General features: G+C 44.9%; 1 protein-coding gene across 1 annotated transcript; it reads left to right on the forward strand.

The window, feature by feature from the left end:
* Window positions 1-519: 519 nt before the first annotated feature.
* On the forward strand, window positions 520-7,130 carry LOC115403407 (lactase-phlorizin hydrolase-like). Its single transcript, XM_030112271.1, has 12 exons — window positions 520-1,173; window positions 1,259-1,907; window positions 1,997-3,556; window positions 3,820-4,088; window positions 4,214-4,504; window positions 4,952-5,150; window positions 5,260-5,450; window positions 5,567-5,673; window positions 5,863-5,997; window positions 6,109-6,332; window positions 6,493-6,723; window positions 6,826-7,130. Exons 1-12 carry the CDS (start codon window positions 520-522, stop codon window positions 7,128-7,130), a joined length of 4,815 nt encoding a protein of 1,604 aa, XP_029968131.1.
* The last annotated feature ends 10,336 nt before the right edge of the window (window positions 7,131-17,466 follow it).

A 17,466-nucleotide genomic window follows, 5' to 3' on the forward strand; every position in this document is an offset into this window, starting at 1 on the left:
CATGAGCTCATTCACACCAAGACACCATGGCTGTGTTGGGGAATATACTCTTGGTGTTCCTGATAGCTGCTTTCAGCAGCTGCATGAGCCTGGAGCATGGACACAAAAAGCTGCCATTGGACACTTTTTCTGCGCACTCCTCCAAAAAAAGGTATTGTGTGGTTTGAGAAAGCTTGAAAATCTATAAAAATGCTTCTGTGTCAACTTACAAAATAAAATGTGTGAAAATTAGATATTATAGCTTTTTAACTTACAAACAACATGGTTAAAGCTAATAGCATAGTATGAATACTTTTTTGAACACAGCTTTACCAAAAGTACAGAAATATGAAAAATTGTTTTTTACAACTATTAAAAACAAGTTGCAAAAGTAGTTATGTATGGAAAAAAGACTATAGAAGTACACTGAAGATGAGCTAATCAAAAAACAATATATTTTTTGTGACAGAAAAGAAGATTTTTTTTTTTTCACAAGTCATTCTCTTGATTACAACCTACAGTGTTCCAGACGTTGGGAAGATGAGTGACCTCAGAAACAGTTACCAAACTGTGTGGGACAAGTTTAGAGATCAAACTGCAGCTGAACGAGATGCTTTCCTGACTGACTCATTCCCTGCTGGCTTCCAGTGGGCTACCTCCAGTGAGTCCTTCAAGGTTGAAGGAGGATGGTCAGAGGGAGGAAAGGGTGAGACCATTTGGGACCGCTTTGGGCATGAAGCTCGAGCTTTTGAAAATCACACTGCTGACACGGCATGTGACAGTTACCGTAAGGTGGATTATGAACTGTACCTCCTGCGAGGTCTTCAAGTCAACACCTTCCAGTTTTCTATCTCCTGGGCCCGTATTTTCCCTTCAGGCCACAAAGACAGCCAATCAGAGGATGGGGTTCTCTACTATAACAGCCTCATCGACGCTCTCATTGAATCAGGCATCAAACCTATTGTCACTCTCTACCACTGGGATCTGCCCCAGGTTCTCCAGGACAAAGGTGGATGGGCTGACGCTTCCATTGTCGAGGCCTTCAAAGAGTATGCAGATTTTTGTTTTTCTACATTTGGGGACCGGGTCAAGACCTGGAACACATTCAGTAGTCCCTGGGTGGTGAGCCATGCTGGATATGGCACCGGTGAACATGCTCCTAGTGTCAAGGACTACGTGACTGCAGCCTATCAGGTGATAATAAAACTCATAATAAACATCTTGGTGTTTCACTGAGGGCGAGGTCCATTCAACTTACTTGGTTTTTGCATTTTTTCAGGTCACTCACAATATCCTGAAGTCCCATGCTGAAGCCTGGCATGTCTACAATGACAAGTACAGAACGGCACAACAAGGTCAAGTGGGCATCGCATTAAACGCTGACTGGGCAGAACCAGCAGATCCCCACAAATCTGAAGATGTTGCTGCCACAGAGCGCTACCTTGAGTTTATGCTGGGCTGGTTTGCACATCCCATATTTGGAGCCGGAGACTATCCTTCAATTCTGAAAACTCAAATTGAAGAGAAAAGAGCAGCATGTCCATCCTCTGTGCCTGCAATACTACCAACATTCACTCCTGCAGAAATTACTAGAATCCGTGGCACGGCTGACTTTTTTGGACTGAACCATTACACCTCCCGGGTAATCACACACAATAATGGTGGCTGCGTCGCAGGTCCTGAGGGGGTGGGCAACTTCAGATCAGCTGTGCACCCCTCAGGGAATGCCACAGCCTCTGACTGGATCTCCTCTGTGCCTTTTGGCCTGAGAAGGCTTCTAAACTACATTTCAACAGTGTACTTACAAACTAGGAAAGTACCCATCTATATAACTGGGAATGGGATGCCAACAGAGAACACTGGGGACGTCATCAATGATCAAAGCAGAATACAGTACCTGAGGAGCTACATCAACGAGGCTTTGAAAGGTATGGTGAGAATAATAATTCTGTAATTCATTCAAAAAATGTTTTAACACAGTATTGTGGCTAAATGTCTGCATTTCTTTTTCCAACAGCTGTAAAACAGGACAGTGTAGATGTGCAGAGATTTACTGTACAGTCACTTCTGGATGGCTTTGAAGGTCCACAAGGCTACAGCGAGCGTTTTGGTCTGCATTATGTCAACTTCAATGACCCTGACAGACCCAGGACCCCAAGACAGTCTGCCTACTTTTACTCAGAGGTCATTGAGAAAAATGGTTTTGGTCCACAAAACACAGTCTTTCATAGTTCACAAGGGAAATACCTGAAGTCAGATAAATTAGAATCATTGCCACCCTCCACTGTCCCATCCAGCGCCAAAGATGTTTGGAGTAGATTCTCAGGTCAATCTGTTTTGGACATTAAGAAATATTACTATGGCACCTTCCCAGAAGACTTCAGCTGGGGTGTTTCAACCTCAGCTTACCAGATTGAAGGTGGCTGGAATGCTGATGGGAAAGGGCCCAGTGTCTGGGATACCTTTGCTAATGCACAAGGTAGTGGTATCCCTGAGGACGCCACTGGAAATGTAGCCTGTGACAGTTACAACAGATTCAATGAAGATCTTTACATGCTGCGAGGTCTGAGGGTCAACTCATACAGATTTTCTATTTCCTGGTCCAGGATATTTCCTAATGGAAGGCGTTCCTCCCTGAACCAGAAAGGGGTTGACTACTACAACAATGTCATTAACAGCCTTGTAGCAGCAAATATCTCCCCGATAGTAACGCTTTATCATTATGACCTCCCTACTGCTTTGCAAACTGAGCTGAATGGCTGGGAAAATCCTGAAATGATTAATATTTTTAATGACTATGCTGACTTCTGTTTTGCCACTTTTGGTGACAGAGTGAAATTTTGGATAACTTTCCAGCAGCCTTACACAATTGCTTGGTTAGGATATGGAACTGGACAGTATCCTCCAAGGATTACAAATCCAGGAACAGCACCATACCAAGTTGCACACAACCTGATTAAAGCTCACGCTACAGCTTACCATACATATGATGATAAGTACCGTGCTTCCCAAAGTGGGAAAGTCTCCATTGCCCTGAATGCTGAGTGGTTTGAGCCTACTGACGCTAATAATCCCCGTGAAGTCGATGCTGCTGACCGTGCAATGCAATTCCAATTAGGATGGTTTGCCCACCCCATTTTTAAGAATGGTGACTATCCTGATGCAATGAAGTGGCAAGTTGGAAACAAAAGTGAACTCCAAGGTCTGTCAGAGTCAAGATTACCTTCCTTCACTTCAGCAGACAAGGTCATGATCAGGGGAACTGCTGATGTGTTTTGTACAAATCATTATACCTCAAGAATAGCAGGCCATGCAATAAACGCAATTAACCCCCCATCCATGGAGAATGACTATGACTTCACACTGACCGAAATGTATGATCAACCAACCACGCCTATCCCAAATGTGAGATCTGTGTCTCATGGCTTGAGAAGACTCCTCAACTGGATCAAAGAGGAATATGGAAATCCAGAGATTTACATTACTGAGAATGGAGAGGCTTCTAATATTGTGACCATATATGATGACCCGGACAGAAATTTTTTCTTCCAAACTTACATTGTTGAGGCTCTAAAGGGTGAGTGTGCACATCAGTTTTTGTAATATTTTTGTTAAGTTCCATAATGCAGTGAATATTTGATTGACACATACATTGTTTTTTGTTTTTCAAATTTTTGTGAAACTTACAACCACTTCATGTTACTTTTTTCACTTTTTGTGACTTTTTTAGCAGTCACTATACTATATGAGATTCCAAGTCATAATACATACTTTGTTTGACAGTGTCAGTGACCTTTTTAAATGTTATTGGTCATTTCTCTCCTGTCATTTGTCATACAGCTCATAATCTGGATGGAGTGAATGTGAAAGGCTACGTGGCAACATCTCTCATGGATTCCTTTGAGTGGACCAGAGGATACCAACAATGGTTTGGTCTGCACTATGTAGATTTCAAAAATCCCAACCTGCCAAGGACGCCAAAGCGCTCAGCACATTTATACGCTGATATGATAAAGAATAATGGCTTCCCAATTCCAGAGGAAGAGAAATTTCTTTATGCTAATTTTCCTGAAGACTTCCGCTGGAGCACTGCCAGCTCTGCTCATCAGGTAGGCCAACGCCATCGTCTTTTCAACAGCAACACACAATAATTCATCCTGCAGCAGCGAAAACCTTTTTGAGTGGAACTGAAATGTGGTCTTGTGTGAATAGTTTTGATTTCTTTTAATTTCAGATTGAAGGAGCCTGGAGAACCAATGGAAAAGGAATGAGCATCTGGGATGAGTTTTCTCACACTCCTAACAAGGTGGACGCTGGTGATACTGCCGATCGTGCCTGTGACAGCTACAACAAGATTGCCGAGGATGTGCAAGTGCTCAAGACGTTGAAAGTTTCAAGCTATCGATTTTCCATCGCCTGGCCCAGAATCCTCCCTGATGGCACGAACAAACACATCAGTGAAGAGGGAGTGAACTACTACAGCAGATTGATCGATGCCTTGATTGCAGAAAACATCGAACCACAGGTAGGTTTTGACACTGAGTGGATCTCTAAAAGACAGATTTGATCTGTATATTTGAAATTGCTTTTGCAATGTGTCGCATTTGATTAGACATCTACATTGGTGAATGAAGTCAAAAACAGCACAAGCTGTTTTGATTTGATGGGGATATGAAAACAGTTGCAACCAAAGTTAATGAAATATCGGAAAACAAAAATATCAAGACAGTGGCGTGGTGGTCATTGCACTACATCCTCTCATCTGGAAAAAAAAGCTTCTCTCACTCATGTTAAAATAAAGCAGGTATATAAGCTGATATGACGTTTAATATGCCAAAGAGGATCATGTTCTGGTTTGGGCCACACAATATTAAAAAAGAAATGAACAAACAAAAAAGGGAATCACTTCTATCACTCCTCTGTGTTGGCTCCCACACTTCCACCTGTAAACACTATCCTTCATTTTTTTCAGGTTACCTTGTACCACTGGGACCTTCCGTTGCCTCTCCAGAAAGTGGGAGGCTGGGAGAATGAAACCATCGTCCAGCGTTTCACAGAATATGCTGATGTTGTGTTCAGCAGACTCGGACACAAAGTGAAGTTTTGGATCACTCACAATGAACCGTACATTGTGGTCAACCTTGGCTATGGATATGGCAATTTTCCTCCAGGTAACACATTCGTCTGTGTCAAATGAACTGTTCTATGAACAGTTTGAAACATTTTCACTTCAGCTTTCGTAAAACACAATGAATTTTTTTGTTGTTGTTGTTGTTACAGGTAGGGTAAACAGGCAATACATTGCAGCTCACAACCTGATCAAGTCCCACGCTGAGGTTTGGCATCTTTATAATGACAAGTATCGTGCAACACAAAAGGGACTCATCTCCATCACCCTCAATTCGGACTTCTCATATCCAAGAAATAAGTACAACAATGAGGACTGGGTTGCAGCTGAACGATACATGCAGGTACAGAAATACATGTCAACCTTAAAACTGTCTTTGCTATTTGGTCCTGGTGTTACCTCCTCCACTGCTTCCCGAATCTGCTCATTTAATCAGATGACCTATGATTCCTTCCACAGTTCTTCCTTGGCTGGTTTGCTCATCCCATCTTTGTTGGCGATTATCCTGAGATGATGAAAACACGCGCTCGTGAAAGAAGCCTTGCTGGAGGACTTTCAGAATCTCGGTAAAAAATAAAAAAATGATGTTTGATTTTTGTAAAGAATAATCCTTATTGCCAGAGCATGCTGTTGAAGTTTATTCAGTCAAATCCCCCTTTGTCGTACTCATACTCCCATCCCACCAACATCTTGAACGTCATGCATGTGAGAAGGCTCGTACCAAGTGTGAACATTCATCTTTTCTTCTTTTGCAGTCTTCCAGAGTTCACCCCTGAGGAAATCCAGAGGATCAAGGGGACTCATGATTACTTTGGCCTGAACCATTACACATCAGTTCTTGCATTCCCAATCACCATTCCACCTGAGTTCCAGGATTATGAAGCCGATAAGTAAGTTAAAGTCAAAAAAAGATATTGAGACCCAATGACTTTGGAGTTGATTGTCAAAAAAAGAAAAAAACACAAACAGTTACACTCACTAATCTCTGATGAAATACACAGGGAAGTTGCAGTCATTTCTGACCGTGCGTGGATTGAAAGTGGCTCCCCCTGGCTGAGGATCACACCATTTGGATTCAGGAAACTCCTCAAATTCATCAAGGACAACTATGGAAACCCACCAATCTATGTGACCGAGAACGGGGTTTCGGAACGGGGAGAGGTGGACTTAAACGACGCTCACAGATCATACTATTACGAAAACTACATTAACCAAGCCTTGAAAGGTAATAAAGTGGACAGGGAACAAGAAGTAGACAAAACTATTAGAGCTTTATTGCAGAATATATTTAGTTTCTTTTCAGATTTTTATGGAATCTTAGTTGGTCACATTTTTAAATGTTTTTGAAGTATGTCTGAACTCGATCAATGTTGTTGTTTTTTCAGCCCGTCTTGTGGATGGAGCTGATGTGAGAGGATACACCGCCTGGTCATTAATGGACAACTTCGAGTGGCTTGCTGGCTACAGTGAGCGTTTTGGACTTTTCTATGTGAATTTCTCCGACACCAACCTTCCACGAATCCCCAAAGCATCGGCATCTCGTTATGCCACCATCATCAAGTGCAACGGTTTCCCAGATCCAGCCAGTGGACCCCATGAGTGTTTGAAACCTGATGGTAAGATGTTGTCATAGTTAAGAAAAACCAAAAAAACAATGCAATAAGTCAGCAACTGGTGTACCAACATTCCCCATATTTTTTTCTGTTATCTCGCTCTAGTCACAACTACTCCCAGACCTTCTACTGCTGCTCCTGGAACTACTACTCCTGGTTCGGCTGTTTCAACTACTCCTGGTTCCTCTACTACTACTGGTTCTGGTACTCAACGTCCTACTGTCAGGAACGAAGTGGACTTTTTGGGTTTGGCGCTTTTGGCTGAAGATGCTGAAGTGGCCCTTTATGTCCTATTTGCTTTTGTCCTTGTTGGTGCAGTCAGCATTATTTTTGCTGTTTATATGCTCATGAAAACTACAAAGCAAGTGAAGAAAGTCACCTCTGAGATGGTGAAGCTGGACAGAATGTGAAGAAACTTAACTTTAACATTAACTTTAAGTTGACCACTATGTTTTGTTTTTTTGTCTGTGGGATTATTCTCATGACCTGCTGAGAAATCTATGTAATGTGTACCTTTTTTGTTGTGCTGTTCAACATTGAACATGTGACAGTTGAAAAGCTGTGAATAATTTAATAAATATTACTTGTCAAATCTCAATCAAATGAGTTTCTGCCATTTTGTGAATGTTATGTCATCATCCACCAATGATAGAAAAATCATGGTGGCAGGAGTCATATCATTCTTAATTGTCTTTATTAGGGATGCACATTTTATATTTTTTTTATGACTGATAACCGACGGCCTTTAACCGGTTAATAACCGTTAACCGATAAGATTTAAAGTCCGTTCATGCTTCACATGTCTGCGTGGGTGTGCGTTGCGCATTGGTCTGCGCGGACCGATCTGCGGACGTCCACGCAGCAGCCAGAATTTGTGACCGCGCTCGCCAGAGCGCCAGAGCAAACAAAACATGACGGTAAAAGTGAAGGCAGACGGAGCTCCAGCCTGATCGCTCCACACACCAGAGAGTGAAAATCTCATGGATGGAGACAGCAGACTGTCTGGAGGGAGGAGAAGGTCTGCCGACAGAATCGCTCCGGAGCCGCCCCCGCGATTCAGAAAAAAGAAAAAAAAGGCTAAATAAACTTTAATCTTAAATGATAATGTACTGACAATGTATGTGCTTAATTTTCTCTAAATAATCTGTAATAAAGGAGCAGATAAACAAGTCTGTAGTGGCGGAAAAGCTTCTCGACGATGTATGGAACAGTGCGCCTGGAACGCACACAGCTGAGCCAGAATTGGGAGAAAGAGCGTGCGCATCAGTGGAGCGCTGAAGCTTCAAAGCAATGCGAAGCATGGACGACCTTTAAACGCCCTGTTGAGTGGTTACATGCTGCCACTCCAACATTCCGACGTTCCATCATTTAGACATATCACCATTCCGAAATACCGCTATTCCGACACGCAAACGTCCCGCCATTCCGACAAGGAAATGTGCGTTCCGAGTGACTGACTCGGCGCTGTCCAGTGTTTAACTGCAGATTTACAATGACAGCAAATTCTCATCTAAAATGTAAGAAAAGCTACAAGATTTAGATATAATTAACAGTACTGTGGGCTTCAATCATCTCCTATTGTTTTTAAATTACGTTGAGAGTGAGCGCACCAGTGATTTCTTTGTGTGTTCTGATTAATTTCCTAAATAAACTTTTAGCTTCTGAAATCCGATTTTTATACAGTTCTGATGGAGCTTAATGTTTATCTGGATGACGCGGCTTCATACCGAACTATTTCACTGTAAATCTGGACGACCCACGGCGTGTCTGGAGATAAATAATATTCAATGTAACACCAGTTTTGTGCCACATGCGTAAATGCGCATAAATGTACCGTATTGGCCCAAATCTAAGACAATGTTTTTTTCCAGAAATTGCATCCTCAAAAGTTGGGTCGTGTTATAATCGCGGACTTACGGTAGATGGTCAATACGCATCCGCGCCGCTTGATGAAGCCAAAGTATCACTGACCAGAGAGCGAGTGGAGCGATGAAATGAGATGAAAAATGGCGGATCATCTGGAACAAAGGGGCTCGAACGCTGGACAACTGAGCAAACAACAGAGGCGAAGTTATGATACCAACTTTAAACTGATGGTGATCAACGCAACAGAGTCATCAAACAACTGCCAAGCCGCCAGGAGATATGGTGTAGCAGAGCCTCGTTCTTATTGGAGAGCACAGAAAAAACGCCTACAGATGCTAACACTATGAGAAAAGCTTTCCGTGGTCCCAAGAGCGACGCTTCAGAGAGACTGATAGAAGGGTGAGTGAATACGTCTCTGAAAAACAGAAAGACTGAATGTCCACCACCAGAGCCGTGATTCAGCTGAAGGCACTGGGAAGTTATTTACACCATTTATGCAGTTTTGACCCCTTGAGGCTTCTAATTTGTTGCTTATTGTTTCTTATTTTGAGAAAGAGAATATATTTTTATTCAATACTGTAGTAATATTTTTTCATTTTGTATCTCGTGAAATGTTATGTCAGTTGTGAGTTTTTGAGTTTATAATAATTGTATTATAAAAAGTTGTTTTATGGGTGACCTTATTGTCTTCAGCATTTTTTTTCACAAAATGATCTTTGAAAAATAAGGGTTGTGTTATAATCGGAGTCGTCTTATATTCGGGCCAATACGGTACACACCCTCCCCTACTGTACAACATGAAGGCAAATGGAATTAATCAGTGACTTAAGGTGTCATCTGCAGCGCTGTCATTGATATCTGAAATTTAATGCCAGCTGCATGAAGACGCACGGCTCTGTGGAGAGCTCTGCTCCAGCTGGAGCTTAAAAAAAAAACAAACAAAAAAAACCGATAGTAGTAAACAGTCAAAGTTCCTGTTTTTGGTTAATGGTTAAACGGTTAACCATGTGCATCCCTACATGAAATCCATCCTTTGAAAATGTATTCACTTCAGAAAATAAAATCAGTTTACAACATGATGGTAGAGAAAGAGGCACTTCTCCATTGAACATTAATGACATTTTGTTAAACAAAAATAGGTATAGGTAATGTAAATCTCAACAAGGACAGTTAAACAAATATGAATTCAGTTGACTTCATGAGTGATTGTCGGAAAACTGGAAGCTTCATGCTTCATTTATTACAGCCTGGTCTCTTCAGTCTGCTCTATTTTCATATTAAATATGGAGTGCTGAGGTAAAGCAGGAAAATCTGACCAATCACAGAAGACCCTGCGGATCACCCAGCCAAAGAAACTTTGCGCAGGATAAGGGGGCCAGGCGCAAACAAAATGATGTCATATTCTTTAATTTAGTACATCTTTTTCAAATTTACTTTTAATCTGCTCTGGAGATTTGAAGCAGTTTCAATGAAGACTCAATTCAACAGGTCTTCCTTTAGTGCACATTGAATAAAACCATCACAAGCATCAGGAAGCAAGACATGGCTCTACTTTTCTGCTCAGTTACAACATCCACACAAATAGGGCCAGGCAGGGCAAGGACACATCTCCTCTGCTCCCACCTGATAATATACTATTCCCCGTCTCCAGGGTGACCATCCATCTCAACAAGATGTAAGCATGCTGGGTCAACAGCTCAATAGCATGCTGGGTATCTGCTCTGCATGCTGCTCTCTCCTCACCACCTCTGATCAACAACAGGTTTGTTTTGCATCTGAAACCCCGAACTGTCAGTGTGGGGTATGAGTCAGATGGGAGGAAAACATGTGCTCATTGTCTCATGAAATGTTTTCAGGTCAAGCTGATTAATGTGTGCAAAACTTTGATGAACTGCTCATATCAACACCTGAGTCAGACAATACTTTAATACAACACTGGCAGAGGAAGGGTATCCATCCATCCATTTTCTACCGCTTATCCGGGACCGGGTCGCGGGTGCAGCAGTCTCAGCAGGGATGCCCAAACTTCCCTGTCCCCAGACACTTCTTCCAGCTCCTCTGGGAGGATCCCAAATCAAATCAAATCAGATTTTATTTATATAGCACTTTTCATATTAATAAAAACAACGCAAAGTGCTGAACAGTAAAAACAGTCATAAAAACAAAAAGACGTTCCCAGGCCAGTCGCGAGACATAGTCTCTCCAGCGTGTCCTGGGTCTTCCCCGGGGTATCCTCCCAGTGGGACATGCCCGGAACACCTCCCTAAGGAGGCGTCCAGGAGGCATCCTAAACAGATGCCCGAGCCACCTCAGCTGGCCCCTCTCGATGCGGAGGAGTAGTGGCTCTACTCCAAGCTCCTCCCTGGTGACTGAGCTCCTCCTCAACCTATCTCTAAGGGAGCGCCAAGCCACCCTACGGAGGAAGCTCATTTCAGCCGCTTGTATCCGGAATCTTGTCCTTTCGGTCATGACCCAAAGTTCATGACCATAGATGAGGGTGGGAACGTAGATTGACCGGTAAATCGAGAGCTTCGCCTTTCAGCTTAGCTCCCTCTTCACCACAACGGACCGATACAACGACCGCATCACTGCAGCCGCTGCACCGATCCGCCTGTCAATCTCACGCTCCATCCGTCCCCCACTCGTGAACAAAACCCCAAGATACTTGAACTCCTCCACTTGGGCCAGAATCTCTCCACCGACCTGGAGAGGGCAAGCCACCTTCTTCCGGTCGAGGACCATGGCCTCGGATTTGGAGGTGCTGATCCTCATCCCTGTCGCTTCACACTCAGCTGTGAACCGCTCCAGTGCATGCTGTAGGTCTGGGTTCGATGAAGCCAACAGGACAACATCATCTGCAAAAAGCAGAGATGAAATCCTGTGGTTCCCGAACCGGACCCCCTCTGGCCCCTGGCTGCACCTAGAAATTCTGTCCATAAAGATTATAAACAGAACCGGTGACAAAGGGCAGCCCTGCCGGAGTCCAACGTGCACCGGGAACAGGTCCGACTTACTGCCGGCAATGCGGACCAGACTCCTACTCCGGTCATACAGAGACTGGATAGCCCTTAACAAAGGACCCTGGACTCCGTATTCCCGGAGCACCCCCCCCAAGACACCACGAGGGACGCGGTCGAACGCCTTCTCCAAGTCCACAAAACACATGTGGACTGGTTGGGCGAACTCCCACGAACCCTCGAGCACCCTATGGAGGGTATAGAGCTGGTCCACTGTTCCACGACCAGGATGAAAACCGCATTGTTCCTCCTGAATCCGAGGTTCGGTTATCAGTTGAATCCTCCTCTTCAGTACCCTGGAATAGACTTTCCCAGGGAGGCTGAGGAGTGTGATCCCCCTATAGTTGGAGCACACCCTCCGGTCCCCCTTTTTAAACAGGGGGACAACCACCCTGGTCTGCCAATCCAGACGCACCTTCCCCGACTGCCACGCGATGTTATAGAGACGTGTCAACTAAGACAGTCCCTGCACATGCAGAGACTTGAGGTACTCAGGGCGAATCTCATCCACCCCCGGTGCCTTGCCACCGAGGAGCTTACCGAGTAGGTGTCGATTAACACTTCCTGTGTTAATCGACAACTGGGGGTGCTGGGTGCTGCAGCCCCCGCAGCACCCCTACTTCCCGCGGTAATGCAAACACCCCCCTCATTTTTTTGTATATTTGCTAATGTCTTGTATTTTGGGTAGAAGTCACATGCAAACCAGCAGATGTTACTCTCAGCATGACTGTCAAGCCTCGATCAGTGGTTCTCAACTGGTTTGACTTGAGGACCCACCATAAGCCCTAACTGACCAATCGGGAACCAAACTTCTGAACACTTTTAACTTCTCAAATTTACCAAATGACAGGACAGTTTGGACCTGAGATCATGAACACAAAATCACAGTATGTCAACACAATAAACAAGTTCCATGATTAACTAAAACAACTAACAAGTGTCAACGCTGGGGAAGGAAATATTCTTCTTTAAAAAAAAAACAAAAACAAAACAAAAAACATATTTTCATATTGTTCTTATTTCAAAAAGGCTCAAAATATGTAGCTTTAGGTGAGTAGTCACTTGATAAAATAACAGAATCTTGTTTAAACTATTCAGTCACTTATTCAGGCATTAATCATGAGGCTGGAACAACAACCACATATTTCATTAAAAGACTTTTTCGACAGACTGAGCTTATGTTTTCAAGCAAAATACATGAAATTAAAAGTACAACTATGTTGAAGTATTTAAGAGAGGAAGAAGAATCTCATTTTATGTAGATCTAGCCGAAAATCCTCACTTGCTGAACGTATTATTTATAGCTGGGCCGTTAACGGCGATAATGTGCTGCGTTATCGCGAGAGTCTTATCGTTCGAGAAAAAAATTGTCGCCGGTAATCTAATCTGTCCTGTGGCCCCAGGAGAGTCACACCGCGCTCCAGCTGAGTGTCAAAAAACCACACATGCGCTTTTAACGGTGAAATACGGTCCATTCCTCATTATTTGCCATATTGAACTCGGCCAAATTATCAGAAAAATCATGAGGAAAATGCTGGTATGAGGCACAAACTGAAATAAGGAGTGCAAATATGAAGAAAATGAAAGTGAAACTTAAATTGCATGTTTTGTCGGTGCAGTGTTTCGGCCAGCTGGACATTTTTCAGGCGCAAAATAAAGTACATTTCCCTTCAACACACAATCTGATTTAATAAAGGTAAGTATGAGGCAAAATTCGGCGTGACTGAATTTAGGCTGTCTTGGAGATAGGATGAAGTTTGAGTAAGTGAGCGCTCATAAGAAACTTCTATTTTTCATCTGCTCTGTTATTGGTGGTGTTGGTGTGTGTGTGTGTGTGTGTGTGTGTGTGTTGGGGGGCAAAGACTTGGTATTTTAAGCTTTTATAAATCATATTTGATGAATTGTAAAATTATTTATGGAACACACACATTTTGAATGGAATCGGCAGACTTCAACTGAGCCATTTTAATCGCGATTAATCATGATTAACTCCAGGATTGGGGTGCGATTAATCACGATTAAAAAATTTAATCGTTGCCCAGCTCTAGTATTATTACTAACACTGGACTATGGAGAAAACATATTTCTTCAGTGGCAGTATTGAAAGTCAAATTCAAAATAAATTCAAACAAAAGTGCAATTTAAAAGGATTTAAAGGTGCTGTAGGCAGGATTCAGCATCTCCGCCATCTTGCTTAGGTAAACCTAAGCAAGATGGTGATTTGAAACCCAGCACAGCCAATCCTGTGTTGTTTTCTCCGACATCACGCCCTTACGCAAGTTAAGCCCCTCCCACAAGAACGTGTGACGAACGCCCCTCGACCAATCACGGTTAGAGCCTCAGGGGCTCTTCTGATTGGTCAAAGATACCTGGAGCTGTCGAGATTGCTTTTCAGCTCAGAACAGACACAGATGGAAACGCTGCGCCCTCACAGTAGTGCAATTATGCTACACTCCTGAAGGATTATCAATGGATACTCTAACATTTAATCCAAAGAAAACACAGAAAAATTAGCACTGACTAGCAAAATCCTGCCTACAGCACCTTTAATATTCAAACTTAACTTTTGTTTTGATGACCTTCTCAGTAAATAAATGAAGCAGCACTCGGGATTTAATGTAACTCTGAGTTTGGAGGAAGTAATGGAGAATTAGTAGTTACTGAACCTAATTCCAGTTCTACGAGTGTATGCGTGCTCACCGACGGGCTTCGCTATTGGTACTCCTCTCGGCGCCAGCCAATCACTGAGACAAAAACTGAAACCTGCGCACCAATTCTAGCCGCGCGTTGGCACATCGCCATGCCCCTCCCCGAGGATATATCCCTAGCGGCTCAAGCGTCGCTCTCCCTTCTTCTGAACAGCCAAGAAGGAAGCAGACAGCTGGGCCAGCAGGTAGGTGGGCATGCATACACTCGTAGAACTGGAGTTACGTTCAGTAACAACTAATTTCACTTCGTGCTATGCTTAGCCCACTTACGGGCTTCGCTATTGGTACTCACCCATAGATTGTATATAAATGGATAGACCTTGACGTCACCCATAGAGTTCCCAACTGCCGTTCTGAAGACTTTAGCGAGTCCAGCAGGACGTCTCCACATTGAATATTTGAAACCGGATGTAAATGTGATTGGTCCCGCCTGTCACGTGACCGCATCATGTGGACAGAGGAGGCGCTGCGATAGGGCGATTTATGCAAAACTTTAACTCGTAATATAAAATCAACAGATGATTTATGTGAAAATCAGAGTCTGGTGAAGCCAGCACGTTTATAGAAACTAGTGATAGAGACCAAAATATGTCCTGAAACTGGGCGCTTTATATGTTTATTTGCACTCTGAAAATCTGTATTTTTGAATGGGTTCCAATGAGACCTGGGCTCTTTTTGAAACCAGCATCATCGCCCCCTGCTGGAATCTCTCCGGAATTACAGTTTCTTTGCACTTCCGCATTATCTTCATGTTTTATGAGCGGAGGTTGGCGCCTGTACTCACCAAGGCGGAGGCCGTAGGGGTGAATATACTCCCAGCTGGCATGCTGACAGGATTGGTGCGGAAAAGACAGAAGCAAACAGGCCGTACGTCCAGCACGGCCACAATAACCTCCAAGAAAATTAGGGCAGGCAGCCTCACACTGAGGCACCGCCCGCAACGTGCATAAGCATCGCCACAGCGACACACATGCTCCGGCCGGGGCAGAGCCACAACGGCAGGCGGGAAAACCCCTGGTCCGCGACCCCACACGGGAGGCAGACCGGGGCCGGACGAGGGCCAATATGGTTAAGCGACAGAACCCCCGTTCGCGCTGAGAACCGACATGGCCACAGTGTCTGTGCACATATCCATCAGATATGAGCGCACAAAGGTGGATGCGGAAGCCCAGGAGGCAGCATGGCAGATGTCACCCACCATGACACCTCTGCACAGGGCCGCAGAGGCAGCCATGCTCCGCGTGGAATGAGCACGAATCACCGCTGGCGGCGGGAGATTCTGCGCCTCATAGGCAGCTGCAATAGCGCCTCCAACCCAGTGGGTGAGACGCTGGGAGGACAGCGAGGCTACACGCCCCCTGGTCCCGAAGCGCACAAACAGCTGGTCTGTAGTGCGAAAGCCAGCTGTGCGCTCAACATAGCAGCGCAAAGCCCTGACCGGGCAAAGCAACCGCAGCCGTGGGTCGTCCCCAGACGAGCCAGGCGTGGAGCCAAGCGCCCTGATCCAGATGACTCATGACCGGAAGTCCGATGTGATCAGCTTGGGATGAATGGCCGGGTTAGGCCAGTGGTGCACTAGTCCCCCATCCTGACTGAACACCATACAGGAGTGATGGACCGACAAGGCGCAGAGGTCCCCAACTCTCTTGGCAGAGGCCAGCGCCAACAGAGGAGAAGCCTTAAAGGAGAGAAAGTGGTCCTCCGCCTGCTCCAAAGGCTCGAAGGGGGGCCCTCTCAGACCATCCAGCACAGTGTGGTGGTCCCACGGGGAAACCACATGCCTGGGGGGCGGCCTCAGCCGACACGCCCCTCACAGAAAGCGCTTCACCAGCGGGTGATTGCGCGCAGAAAAATGGCCGAAACCGCCATGGCCCGCCGTAATGGCCAATGCAAATACCACGAGAGTAGATGCAGCGCGACCACTGTCCAGCAGGGCCTGGAGAAACTCCAATACTGCACCGATAGTGCAGGAGACCGGGTCCAGACCCCTCTTCGAGCACCACGACGTGAAGAGCTGCCACCGAGACCTGTAGGCCTTGACAGTAGAGGGGGCCCTGGCACTCTGGATGGTGGAAATCACTGCTGGGGGGAGATCTAGTTCCACAAATCTCACCCTCTCAGCTTCCAGACCAAGAGTCTCCCGCCCAGGACAGGTGGGACCGGAGGGCGCCCCCTGCCTGCAGCAGCGCGTCAGGCCCGTTGGGGATTGGCCACGGGTCCCCGACCGCCAGCTGAACCAGGTCCGGGAACCACCGGGCACTCGGGGTGTCCGGGGTCACCACTATCGCATGGAGGTTCTGGGTCCTCACCCTGCATAACAGCGGGGCTAAGAGGTGGGCTGGAGGGAATGCGTACAGGAGGCCTGGAGGCCAGTCCCTGTGTGTATTTTTGTTTTAATGCGCTCGTATTCTGCATTTTACTTTTCTTGTCATCTTTCTGATCATTGAAGAATAAATAAAAATATATTATTAAATTATTCCCAGCTCGCGCTGCTGCTCTTCCGTCATTTTGCTGGAGATTCGCAATGCACGATGGGTAATATTGAGCCATCTAGGGACAATCGATGATCACTACTTTTCGAGATGCATTGTGGGAAATTTCTAGTGCCCTTCTTCTTTGCTATCTGGGCATTTGGACAGCCTTACAAATGGCGTCTTCACTATGTAGTGCCCTATATATAGGGAATAGTGTGGACATTCGAACACAGCCTGAGTCTTACCTGATTTTCTTCATATTCAGTCAGCTCATCAAAACCAGCCATGGTCTTTGTTATGGCTGCTGCCTTTACATGTTTAGTGTTTGGTCATGTTTGTCTCCCTCAGGTATCCAGTCGTGGCGTCTTTCCTTTTTTCCTATCCCTTCATTCATGACATCACCAATCCAGCCAGTAATCATCCTGGACACCTGTCACCAGTCATCTAATCAGCCATCATCCACTCATCCTCCAGTCCTGCCCCTATATAGTATATGGCTTTGTCCCCTGTGTTTCTGTGTGGGAGAGGACACTTGTTCTTTTGGCAAGTTTTGACGCTTTGTCTGAAGTTTTGAGGTTTTTTTTGTTTCCTTCTTAGCCCAGACAACAGATTAATGATCTATTTTTGTTAAACCTACCTGTCCCCATCTAGTGTGTTTTGTAGTCTCCCCCATTTTCTGTA

This window comes from Salarias fasciatus, chromosome 16, assembly GCF_902148845.1.
Source record: "Salarias fasciatus chromosome 16, fSalaFa1.1, whole genome shotgun sequence".
Lineage (NCBI taxonomy): Eukaryota > Metazoa > Chordata > Actinopteri > Blenniiformes > Blenniidae > Salarias > Salarias fasciatus.